The sequence below is a fragment of the Phaseolus vulgaris genome, chromosome 6 (assembly GCF_000499845.2).
Source record: "Phaseolus vulgaris cultivar G19833 chromosome 6, P. vulgaris v2.0, whole genome shotgun sequence".
Classification (NCBI taxonomy): Eukaryota; Viridiplantae; Streptophyta; class Magnoliopsida; order Fabales; family Fabaceae; genus Phaseolus; species Phaseolus vulgaris.
Genome location: NC_023754.2, coordinates 28,133,344 through 28,146,895, shown reverse-complemented (window position 1 = coordinate 28,146,895; position 13,552 = coordinate 28,133,344). Strand labels below are relative to the sequence as shown.

At 32.3% G+C, this 13,552-nt stretch overlaps 2 protein-coding genes across 2 annotated transcripts; both read right to left on the bottom strand.

The window, feature by feature from the left end:
- Positions 1–1,841: 1,841 nt before the first annotated feature.
- LOC137832528 (uncharacterized) lies at positions 1,842–4,578 on the bottom strand. Its single transcript, XM_068640730.1, has 6 exons — positions 4,302–4,578; positions 4,128–4,225; positions 3,878–4,018; positions 2,287–2,312; positions 2,131–2,186; positions 1,842–2,043 (listed from the first exon to the last, which is right to left on the bottom strand). Exons 1-6 carry the CDS (start codon positions 4,550–4,552, stop codon positions 2,016–2,018), a joined length of 600 nt encoding a protein of 199 aa, XP_068496831.1. The 5' UTR covers positions 4,553–4,578; the 3' UTR covers positions 1,842–2,015.
- Positions 4,579–5,776: 1,198 nt separating this feature from the next.
- LOC137832527 (glutamate receptor 2.7-like) lies at positions 5,777–9,749 on the bottom strand. Its single transcript, XM_068640729.1, has 5 exons — positions 9,363–9,749; positions 7,712–9,003; positions 7,112–7,418; positions 6,580–6,977; positions 5,777–6,494 (listed from the first exon to the last, which is right to left on the bottom strand). Exons 1-5 carry the CDS (start codon positions 9,646–9,648, stop codon positions 5,949–5,951), a joined length of 2,829 nt encoding a protein of 942 aa, XP_068496830.1. The 5' UTR covers positions 9,649–9,749; the 3' UTR covers positions 5,777–5,948.
- Positions 9,750–13,552: the final 3,803 nt, after the last annotated feature.

Genomic DNA, 13,552 nt, shown 5'->3' with positions numbered 1-13,552 from the left:
GCACTTTTAAAAGAGAAAAAGAAAACAAAGTATTTAAATTAACTTATATATAAATGAATTTATAAAAACTATCTATATAACTAATCTAAATTATTATTTTTAATTTGTGCATGAACTAATTTTAACTTGTAGAGAAGTTCATTTTTTCCCACTTCTACACATACAAACCTAGAACACATTACAGCTAGAAACTACGATTCTTACTCAGTTTCAAAAGGCTATTCTTTGCTCTACGCTATTAGTTTCTTATTAGCAAAATATTTTTCACCTACGCTCCTTGATCAACCACATCAATTTGAGAGGGTAAATCAGAAAGTATTTATCTTAATTATATTAATTTATTCACATATATATAATTACGCTCTTATAATATAACATGAAAAATATCTCATTTAAAAATAGAACTTTTAAACAAGAAATAATTCATTCTTTAAAATCTTTTAATTTTTTATGTAGATTAACATAGTTAATAGTCGAACATATATTATTAATAAATTATAATATTTAGTATAAAGTTAATAATAGTAAAAATATTATATTTAATTAAATAAATCAGTCATTAAACTTAAAAGACTTTTTAAACAATTTAAACTCTAACCTTTTTTGTGAAATAAAAATTTATAAAAGACTACATCTAGTTTATTTTCTAAGAAAAACTTGTCTTCCTTTCACAAATAAAACATACTAAACAATTATAAACCACTATATCTAATTTATAAAGTTATATAAATAAAATTTGTAATTATGGAGTGTTGGCTGAAAAGTTAAAAGAAAAGAGAAATTAAGCCATTACCCTGTCCAATTGTTTTCAACTAAGGTTTCTAAAAAAGAAAATATGAGCATTAGCAATTGTCACGTTGAAATTGGAAAGTGTTCCCCTTGTAGGTCACATCTTCCCTCTCTGTCGAGCTCCGTTTACAATAATACAAAAGCCTAGGGCGCAAACTTGTCGGAGATTAGATGTAACAAACCAATAAATAACCACACCAATTTTTTCTGAACCTCGTTACTTCTTGTACGGAATCAATTTTCTCGTTACTCTTTTTTTTTTCCATTTTTAAAAATAAAATAAGTTTTATTATACTTTTTAATTCCTTTAATTTCGATTGTGATTTTAGTTCATCAGGGTTTATCATCCAATTAATTAATGTTTAATTCAATTTATTAAAAAAATTCTTACTTCTATTAATTACTTGTAGATAATTCCACATCCTCTTAACACATCTCTCTCCTAATGTTTTTTTTTTTAATATCAATAATAAAAAATAAATAAATGAAAATCACTTCAGAAGTGTCCTTATACATAAATAACAGTACCCTCCTAACTAAACGCCTACAGAATACAAAAAGGTATTAATGAATCATCTATATACAGTTCAAAGGATTCGAAACCCAATTAGAATAAGAAAAGGAAGCACAACTAGACTTAAATAATTATCGTAATATTAAATTATTGAAATATTTATTTTATTTGGTATTTTCTTTAAAATAGTAAAAACATTTATATGAAGATTTAAAATGAAGATATCACACTGCTCATGCAATAAATTCATCCATGGAGAGTAGAAGGACGTCAAATCTTATTTCCAGTTCTGATCTACAATAAATATTAAGAAGTGAGGGGATCTTTGACAATAGTTTTGATGAAAGTAGTTAAATCATGAGTTTATTTGGATACTTAGAAATATTTTTTTATAATTATTCTATTGAAAAAACTTTACTTTTAATACAAAAAACACTTCTAGTTAGTATCCAAATAGACCCTTGGCATACCCAGATTAGTACTCATCTCATCTGGTATAAGTTTGTTTTGTCCAAAAATGATTCTCAAAGGCAGGACGAACAGAAACAACCTAACTCTAAGGCTTTCATTCTTTAAACTGAATAGTGTTACAAAATGGGACCATCACTACATTGGGAGAGAAAAAACATCAACTAGAATGAACAACACTATAATGCCTTACATTTTGGTCATTAATTCAAGCTCAATTTCGTAAAGCCAGATCAGCCACTGATTAAGACTCTGTTGCATTAGCGGTATTCCTGGATTATATTAATTGTTAATGAAATTCTTATAACAAAAATGACAAACATCTCACGTTCAAAATTAAAGTAACATCATCAACTTACTTGGGTGTTTGTGAATCAAGCTGCATGGTAACTGGTCCATCGTTAACCAAATTCACCTGCTCTCCATCACAAGTGACAGGATTGTTAACATAGGCATCATTAGAAATTGTCACGCAACAAAGAGACCTGCACGGGGATTGAGTGGCATATGTTTACCTTCATCATTGCTCCAAATACACCATCTGCATTTGAAATTGAAAGAAGATTAAGATAGGGTTCCAGCAGATCTTAAATGAATAAATACAAAGCAACAAATACAATGCTAAAACTCCTAGGATTTCAGTATTGACTAGTCACATAAAGAAACTAATTATTAGGCCAAGGGAAACAAATTGAACAGCCACCAGGATCTTAGTATTAACAAAATTATTTTTTATTATAATTTAATTAGCCATCAGCAAAAAGACTTGGCAGTTACAATGATGATAAGAATGAATGAAGGCATTGGACATTGCATGTCAAACAAATTTCTGAATAAACAATAACTTCATTTAAAAAGAGTGCACGATTTTTTTTTTACAGTAATTCGTCTTTGTTGACCAAGACACAACCTGTTAATGTTAGTCCCTCTGCTTTACCAGGAAGAGAGAAAAGTTAAAATAATTTATAGCAAGTTCATAAATATCCTGAATCTTTGCAGAGGAAACGTGTCCAACATTTCAATCCAACTCACTATATGTACTATGTACATTCTACATCAAGATATATTAAGTTCTACCTACATCAAATACTTAACAGTTTTAACCTGTATATTTAATTGAATGGGGAAAAAATGCAAAGCTATTTCAATTTATCACTGAAAGATGAAACAAAACAACGAATGAAACAGAGTGAGCAGCGAGAAGATATTTTTTTTGGATTTCTTACAGCATGTATGTTTAGAATGACAAAAAGGAAGGAAAATGCACATTAAATCCATAAAAAATTGAACAAATAGCGTAGAATTTCGTCGCCAATATTAGTTGAAGGAAGAAAAAGTTATACTGTTTATTGACGTTCATGATTCATTTCCTTAAGGGCCCTTAGATGTAGATTTTTATAAGCACTTCCAATTGAAATAAAATTCATAAAAATACAATGTGAATTGCTTAAAAGTAATGTTACATAATAAGATCTATTTAAACTAGAATAAAACCCTTATAAAACTCTTGCATTATAGATATTATTATATAAAATTTATTTTAAAAAAACAGTTAATACGTGAGGATGCTATTTAAAAAAAAGTCAATACGAAAGGATGACACAAACATATCTTTATATGAAGGGAAAATTGATGATGTGACGTGTATTTACAAACCGTGTATTTACAAACCGTGTATGTTATGTATATGTTGTTTGTATAATCCTTTAAGAATTACCATAATCAATTATACATACCAATTATTTTAAAAAAACTACAAAAGAGCATTAGAGTAATCTTAAATAAATATCTATTTTTTTCTCTCTTTATTTTTCCAACCAAACAACTTCCCAATTATATTTTCACTCAAATCTTTTCCTATTTTCTTTCTACAAAAAAGAACATTTTTACTTTATTTCATATAAATTTCTTTCTTTTTTTAATACCTATCTATTTTTGTGTTTCTTTCCCCTGTTCAAATTAAAAGTAAAAGTCATTTTAACAATTTATTTATTTAATTAATCAATCAACTAAATTGTTTAAAATGACAGAAATTAAATTCGATAAACTATCATATTTATTACAGAAAGAGAAGAGAAAGTTGCATGAAACATATAGATATCATACCCTTGATTGCATCAGAATTATAGGCGGTTCTAAACCTGTCAACCAAAGAGGCATAGAATGGTTTGGCTCTCTGAGGCGCCATCGCAACGTGAAAATCCGGTTTGTTACCCTTCAAGAATCCATACAACGTAAACTGACTCACTGTTAAAAAATTAAATTCAATAAATAAATTATTAATCAGCAAAAAAATGTGGAAATCTTTACATTCTATAACTGAGATTGAAAATGCTAGCACTGATCACTCACTCACCCAACAAAACTTGATAATTTTTCTGCATTACACTGTGGTCCCACGCTTTACCCGAATTTTCATTTGGGAACAGCCTCATATTCAAGACCTTTCGGCATCTGTTAAAAGAGTAAACTAATTTGAGTAACGGAAATTAGAAATTGGATAGAAAGGGGGCGAAGAAATGAAGATGACATGTAATCGGCGTCTGCATCGGAATCGGTGTCGTGGATTCCTACGAGGACGAGAAGGCCGGGGCCAATCTCGGAGACGATGCTGCCTTCGACCTCGACGGAGGCAGAGGCCACGCGCTGAACCACCGCTCGCATTGCCGTCACTGCTTTTCTTCTCACTCTGGCGCTCCCAATTCTTATTCCTCTGCTTGCGCTTCCTGCTCCCACACGTGGAACCCTACACCTAAAAGGCCACACCAATTGCAGTTCCATCTTTAGTATCTATCTTCTACGTTCATTCGTTGGGTTCAATTTTTTTAGTATTCAATTGTTACCATTTTTAATCATATAAAAAATCATAAATATTATGTATTTTCTTTCAATCTCATATCTCATCGTACCATTTTCAAAATAATAAAAAATTGCGAATAATTAAATTAAAAATTAAAATATATTGATATAGTTAATTTAAATATTATTAAAAAAATTCCATAACATAAAGAGTCAGAGTAAAACATATTGCTATATGAATTATTTTGTGAGTATATGAATAATTAAACTTAATATTCCCATCATCTTTGATTTTAGAAGTATTCATTGAAATTAAAATAAGATAATTTTACAAATAAACTGAAATAGCTTTACTTTATGAAAAGTGGGGGGGCGAATAGAACAATTTCAGTTATTGTTTAAAAAAATACAATTCCAATACATTTTTTTAAGATGGTTAAAATTAATAAAATTAAGAGTAATATTAGAACAAGCAAGTATCTAATTAATTATTGTTCTTAATTCTTAGTAGTATTTGAAAATGAGAAAAGACCAATGCCGAAAAATCGAAACGAGGTCGAGAGATCGTAGATGATGAAAAGCCAAGTTAAAATAAATAAATAATGAAATGAAAAAAAATATTATATCAAGATTCAATAAATAAAGTCCAAAACATTTATAATGTATTAATGGTAGGGTTTAAAAAGTAAAAACTTAATTAAGTTAAAAATTCAATAAATAAGTTTTATAAATAGGTGATCTGCTTAAGAGGTAAGTAGAGTGATAAGGAACATACATATCTTTAAAAAAACACATCCATCCGAGAGTTGAATCTAATCAAACAAGACAAGTAATAGTCTATATCCCGCAATCAAGAACCAGTCCAAGCTCAGATCAGACCTTGTGACCGAAAGTCCAAAATAGCAGTGTGAGTCCAAAAAACCGAGAAAAGGAGTAGAGTCCGAAAAGAGAGGAGAGTGCTAATTGTTTTGAAGGCCTTGTAAGTAATCTATACAATTTATCTTTACTATTAATCTCAAAATTATATGTTGTAGTTACGCAAACTTTTGGTCCCTGTATAAACATAATTTTCTGGCAACGTTCATATGTATGTTTCATATATTGATGACGTTCGTAAGTATGGCTACATTTTTGGTAGTTTAAGATAGAACAGTTGTGAATGCAGCTTCTTGAGCGATTGTTTTGACCACATTGGGAGAGTTGAAGAGCCAATTATCAACTAGTCATGCTGTTATTCGTGAAAAGTCTATAAAATTTACAAAAGGTTGATTGACATGTTGCCAATTCAAAGAAACTTTTCTGCATATTGCTAACAACATAAGTTTAAAAATAAAAGAAATGCGGTAATCAAGAGTCCGTGAAGTGTCTAATACAGCAACTACTTTGAAGTGTTGGTGATTCCTATGTCTGTGTGTGTTGTTATGTGTAGCTCTGGTGATGGAGAAGGGAGCATTGAATTTTGAGGTACTAGAGAAGCCAATTCCAGATGATGCTCATGAGAATCGTTCATGCTCTGGTGACCCCGTCTGGAAGAAAAATCACTTACAACCTGTGTCTGTGTCTCTCTTGAATTATTGATCTTTTTGTTAAAAGTGTGATTTACATGTGTAATCATCTTTTCCCACGCATTATGATGACTTGGGGTGTCATTACCTTCTGCTGCCACGCGTTGGCATTGCTGACAGGATTTTACTAGAGTGTGGATGATTGATAGTAGCAGACAAATGGTGGAAGTAGCACCAGAGATGACATATAGAATCCATAAACTTCTCAGCTTCAAACTTTCCGTATCGTTGGTGTCGGAGGAGCACTTGCTGGAGGTAGTCAACCACTTCTCTTCCAACTTCTTCAGCTCTGCCCTTTCTGACAGATGTAATATAGCTTTTGACACGTCTCTAGTCACTGGTGAACCTTTCTGGAACATCTGTGGTAAGTTATTTGAAAACTGTCATAACTGAAAGAGTATAATACTAAACATCCATAAAATCTGAAATAGTATTATCACTTACAAAGCCCAGTCCTCCAAATCTGGTTCTGGGGGTGGAACCCGTGTATCTATCGCAGTATTCAGTAATGAATACCTTTTCATATGGGAGTTCAAGAAAGGCAGCTGCTATGGTGTTATTTTGAAAAGCATCATCATACTTGTATTCATCAGTAACATGGATTATGTTCTCAGGATGGAACCCTTCTACTTTCTCTAGGAACGACCTAACAAATGAGTCGCCATCACAACCAATTTTCATGTTGTTCCTCTTCAACCACTCAATATCTGTGACATTTGGTTGCAGTTTTTTAACTGTGAGCATTGAAGAAAGACTGGCAGTGTAGCATGAGGTAAGGATCAGAACTAGCAAGAGCCATGAGACCATCACCATGCGAGTTAAGTTGCTATGCATTTTTTCCCCTGCATGACGAAAATCGCCATTACTTGAGTTTAATTCACATTTTCCGTTCAGGATATTTTCTTTAACTGTTCTCATGCTTTGCATAATTCTATTTAAAATAAAAATTGCAAGGAATTCTGAGATTAATACTCACTGTGAGCGAAAAACAAAGAGGAGAAGGTAAACCAAAGAGCTGTGCTGATTTGGGTCTTCCAATTGCCATGAAACTCAGGATTGGATTCTCTCTCAAGGTACCAAACTACTAACATTGTGTAAATCAAAATGGAACCTGTAACCATCCACAGTTCCCAGGTAAAGGGCTTTGTGAACATCCATGCTGACTCTTTAGACTTTGATGGAACTATCATTGACAATCCTGATTCTGCATATGGCACTGTAAAATCCACATACTGCAGTCTTTCCTCTAGTATTGTCATGTCCCCGACTGCGGCATCATAACTCTTCCATCATTATTTAACCACGAGACAGCAGAAAAAGGTAGTCCAAATCAATAAAGCAGGAACGAAATGATACTCTTAATTTAAAATAGCGAAGTAGTAGTTAGTACACATAAGAATTATATGTGAATTTGTCATATACTCATATTTGACGGCATGTAACTGCCAACCTAGTTTTCAATTGAAATGGAGTTTAGCCAAATGGGGAGCAATATGATATCTTACCCCATGACAGGAATTTCACTCCAAAGAAAAGTAGAAAACTAAAGAAGATGAAAATGGAAAGAATTTGATACCTTGTTATAGACAAGCTGAACCAAATCATTATAGGTTCCATCAATAGGATAATACTTATATGGCAAGTCATACCCCAAAAGGCCTTGCACACTCTGAAAAATATCAATACAAAATCCACTATAATTTGCAGGATTACCATTATGATCATAATCAACCTTGACAAACTTGGAAAAAGAGGTTCTGCTGCGGACTGCAATTTTCATTGGATTTTGTGCAGTAGGCATGTTCCACCCTTTTGGATAGTGCTTCACATTCCCAGGCCATCGAACACCACTGAAACATTCTGTATTACCAGCACCAGAATATCCACCTTTTTCTGTAGGGATGTTTGTGGTGAACCCATATTGTTCACTCCAAAAGCATAGTTCCTTGTAACTCTTCCCAGCCACATTTACTATCCTTAAAATAGAAGTCTTCTGGAGTGCCCCATCTTCAAATTGAATATGACCGCTTAAACCAAGAAAACTGGTAGACAGTATTTCTCGTAGTAATTTCTTTGGGTTGGTAGTGTTTCTACTGGTCATTATGTCCACTGCTTGGGTCACAATTTTAATGCTATCATATGCTTGCAATGCATAAAATCCGGGGTAGCGGTTATCTTCCTCCACATTCTTAGACCAAAATGTTCTCCTGAATTGAGCCTCAAAATCTTGGTACTCACTGCTTATTTCGGAGTAGTACGTCTTGATTCCTAAAGCTCCATCCATATAGGAAATAGCAGACTTGTTGACAGAGTCCAGCAAATTTGTTATGCTCTCTGGGAGTATCCAGGCTGATTCTTTGTCCACCAGTCCCATTTTTGAGGCTTCTTTAAACAAATGGATAGCCATTTCTAATGAAGATTGCAGCACAATGAACACGCGAGATTGGGTTTGCACCAACTTCAACAGCTCTTCACGAATAAACCCTCCTGGATCATGCAGAGAAGAAATAGGTGGAAGAACTAAGTGATAATCAATCAATGAACTCACATTCTGGAGGGCCTCAGATAGTAGTGCTAGCATGCCATAATCACCTCCATATGCATCATCTTCATAGATAGCTACTACTCTCTGCCAACCAAAAGCTTTCACTATATCTGCAATGCATTTGATATATGATAAACCACTTCTAGTCATTCTCACCAAAAAAGGCCACCGCTTAGTCATCAACGGTGGGGTTATGGTAGGTTCTGCAAATGCTATGATAGGAACTTGAGCTTGGCTTCCTGTTTCAGCCACTAGAGCTGCTTCTGACCATCTGTGCATCCCAATAATCACTTGCACCTTTTGCTTATTAATCATCTCTTCAGCTGCAAGAAAGGGTCTCAAATTCTTCAGAATAAAGGAAGGGCGAGATGTGTTTTTAAATCTCGTCAAAATTGATTTTAGTTCCTACATTCTATTCATAATCATTTTGGTCCTCACATTTCCAAAATATGATGGGTTTCGTTCTTGGTTAAGTCAAAATGATGTATACAGGATCAGGAACAAAATCCACCACTTTTTATAAATATAAAGACTAAACATCATCATTTTTAAAAGAGAAAGACTAAAAACAAATTTTGATCAAATCTTGAAGAATCTAAAATACATATTGCCCTTTGAAAAAGTTCACCTGAAGGCATATAAAGTTGAGATTTTTACTTAGCCAATGCAAGATATTACTAACCAAGAGTGATGGCTCGGATGGGATCCTTGGTGGAGTTCCGAAAATAGAGAGCCAACTTGTAGGTCTTTGAAGTGCTGTTGTAACTTCGAGCTGCAATGTCCATGGCTACTTGCTGTTCTTTCCCAATGCGAGAATTCACATCTATGATTGCCCCAACAGATATAACCTTGTTGTGTACATTTGTAGCTTCATCTTGGTAGCCATTAATAAGAACAAGGGACATGAGAAAATAAAAGATGAGCAAAGTCATTGTTTGTGCTTGAGGATTAGTTGAAAGGAAATGCATTTTGCTTCTGTATGTTTTGCTTATATGACATTTTAACCTTCAGCTGGAACTTTTGGGTACAGGCTGCCTCGGTCCCATTACATATCGTATAGTGAAATTTCGAGGAAAATAAGGCAGTAATAGCGAAATTAATAGTAGTTGGATGCTAAGAATTCTGGTGGGGACCTGGAACTTGAATCTTTTGTCAGTTACGAAGATGTTGACTTCATACATAAGACAAAGTTGGGAATCTTGTCACCAAAATAAGGAAGGGATATTCTTTTAGTTCCAACTTGCGTGGAAGTAATGGTGAGGAGGACCAGCGGTAAGCAGAAGTTGCAGATCTAAGTATAGGATTAGTTTTTTAGTTACATTACTTTCATTCCAAATGTGAATCCACACTTCAATCATGCCAAACACTCTTTCGTCCTATAACAAAGGGTACTTACATGCACGATAATAAATCTCATTAGTTGATTATTTATATTATTATAGTTATGGTTAGAATCATATCATGCATGAGGACACTACAGATTCGCTTGTGTACCTTGAACTCAATCATTTGTATTGCCCAACATAATTCCATATAAAGCATACAACGAGAATAGGTGAAGACGTAAGAATCCAACACCAGTACAAGACATGGATTTTTTACATTTCTGTTGTTCTTCGGACCCATGTCATAATAATACTAACTATCATGACTTCATAAGGTGAAAAGTGTTGATCACAAATCTATATACCCAAGCTGAGAATTGACTTATGCAAATAACTGTGCAAACTTTCCATATTCTCCAGTTTACACAATCATTTCAATCTAAATGGTATTTTATTCTTAGGCGTAACTGGATGTATTTGAAATTCTACATCAAGTAAATATGAGTAATGTAGTGTGTAAACAAAAACTTTGGAAGAAAGTGTTGATGTAGAATGATGGAACGCGTCTTAATACACTCCACACAGATACCGACAGAACATTCATATCCACCACTAATTTACAAGAGTAGAGTGCTAGAAAAGTCCAATAAGTTGGGACAACTATTGTTATTTTAGGAGAATCATGAGACGTAGATTTACCAAAAGACATTTCTTGGAACTTCACCCCAAACTTAAAGACTTCTTGGACCACAAAACAGACAGACCAAGCAAATCAAGTTGGTCTTCGCCTACAGAAGGGAAAAATTAGCATTTAGCAGATTTGGACTGTGTTGGACGCAAGGTTGTGGAAATTTATGTTGGCCAACGTACTATGACTACTACAAATATGAATAGCTGGTAATATATAGTACTACAATAATTCAAATTCAAAATTAAAACATGTATGTGGCAACGATTCTGCTGCAATATCAGCCTTAAGTTTGTGTTACGTGGGACTTTCGCAATGGACTTTGTCATTGTACCTAGAGAATAAAAACTATATTTTTCATGACGTAAAAATAGAAATTCAGCATCAATGTTGATGACTGGAAGGTTGAGGAATTAAGACATAAGACGTTGGGGAGTTAGAGTGAGGTCACAAGTTTGAATACATGCTTAGTGGGTCTTTCAATCATATTTTATCCATCGAAAGGGTTAAACCTGAAACCTTATTTAAAAAATGGGACTCATCTCATGTACTACTTAAATCAACAACTTGTATGTAAGATATTATACTATATGGCATGTAATGCTTATATTAATTAGACTTAAATAAGTCTTAGAAAGTCTAATAAGTTACTTATTTTATTATTTTGTTTTAAATACTTAACAATTTATTTTTTGAGTTTGATTTATTTTTTGGCATCTCACTAACTATAAATTAAAATGGGACTTAAAATAAGACATTGGGTGATTTGGAAGTATTTCTTATGAGAAACCATTGTCATTCTTGGACTCAGCCACTGTGTACTTCTTCCTCCACCTCCATAGTTTCTTCCTGTACCTCCATAAATTTTTCAATTTCAAAATTAAATCCAATGAATCTTGTATTTCTTTCAGTTTTTTTTGTAAGAAACCCCTATGCTTTCGCTTTAGCATTCTGACAGTAAAGAGATGATCAAAGAGGTTATTCTCATTATTAATGAAATTTAAAATTATTTGTTACTACAAAGTGCAATATTTATAATATCTAACAGTAACGAATAAAGAAAAGTAGGAAACTTTGTCTTGTAAACAAATAGCTGGAAGCCATTAAAGAAGAAGAGTAGGAAACTGGTTTCCAACAGTGAGTCTTGGTCATAAGAGTTACAGTGATGCTGGGAAACTTCCTAAGAAATTTCAGAAGAGTATCTATAAATGAGAATGCAAAAATCACTGCTAAACACAGCAATTATGAGTTTCAATTCCAAGTGGTTGTTCATGCTTCTGCATGTATTGCTACTTTCCCATTTTTGTTTCCCAAGCTATGCTTCTAATTCTCAAGGGTTTCACAGGGCACTTTTAGATTCACCTCACAAGCTGGTGACCAAAATCAGAGGCACTCTGCCACGGCCTCCACCTTCTCCCAGACAGAATTCAGCCCGCCACTATTTTAAAAGCCCACCGCCTCGTCCTGTTCGTCCTAAAATCCGAGCACCACCACCTCCATATTAAATTCCACAGCTTGCTTAGTAAGTATGATTTCGTGATTCAACGTTCCAGATTTGTTTCACAGTCATTTTCGATTCAATAAACCACCAGTTACTTACACCTGGAGATCCCACATCGACTAGAGATTAGAGTCTTTCATTGAATATAAGTGGGTGCAAACCTCAATCCTACGAGTCGGTTTTATGAGGTTGAGTTAGGCTTAAAGTCCACTTCGTAACAATTCTTTAAGCGAGATTCTTAGAGAAGGTAGAAGCAAAATATTTGAGACTGTTTTGGAAGTTTGAGTATGAAAATTCATATGTATCATGAGAGAGTCGTGCTATATTTATGTAATGAAATACACGGTCTAAAGACACTTTTGTGGCAACACAAGTCAAGAATGGGTGGCAGAAAACATCTAGGCATGCTACTGGTTAGGAAGTCAAATTTTTCTGCACAACATTTGATCACCAAACTTCTTCTTTTGCTTTCTTTATATTATCTTTTGCTTTGTTTTGTATTAGGAGTTAATTTGAAAGAGAAGTGAGGAAAATAATTATTTTTTTTCATTACGATAAATAAAATTATGTATGATTAAAATTTTAACTTCTTTTAATTAATTAAAAAAATAAGATTATAATTTTATTTATGTTTAAAAATATATAATTGATTAATTTTTGTATTTTAGTTGTTTGTAATTAACGCATTGTTTTTAATATTTTATATTAATTAATCTTAGATAAAATATAAATATTTATTAGTATTTTATATTAATTGACTTTATATTTTTTTTTATGATGGAGATAAAATAAACTAATTTACAAATGAAATATAACACTTCTTTAACTAGAAAGAGTTGTATCTTTAACTATAAACTATAGTGTTAAAAACATAATTATAATTATAAAAAATAATATTACAATTGAATTTTATATAATTTGATTGGATTGTACTTATTTAATTTGGTTTTATATTATTATATATATTTCTATATATCTTAAATATGAATAGTTACAACACAATGATCACGAAAGGAAAATTAGCAAATTTACTAAGTTGGAAATGTTAGATTTATATATTTGGTATAAAAGTTTTAAATTATTTTTAGTAATTTTGATAGTGTTATGAGTTATAAGATTCACAAGGAAGTTATGAATTGTTAATATTATGATATTTTGAATATAATATATTAAAACAAAAATAATATTTTAATTACAACTATGGTATTTCTAATTATAATTTTAAATATTTTGGAACTTCTTATGTTTTATAATAACTCAACTTTACTTTTATACTTCATATTAAAATAATTTTATTATTTTTAAGTATGGAAATTTAGTTGTAATATTTCAAACTAACACAGATACAGGTTTAGCCC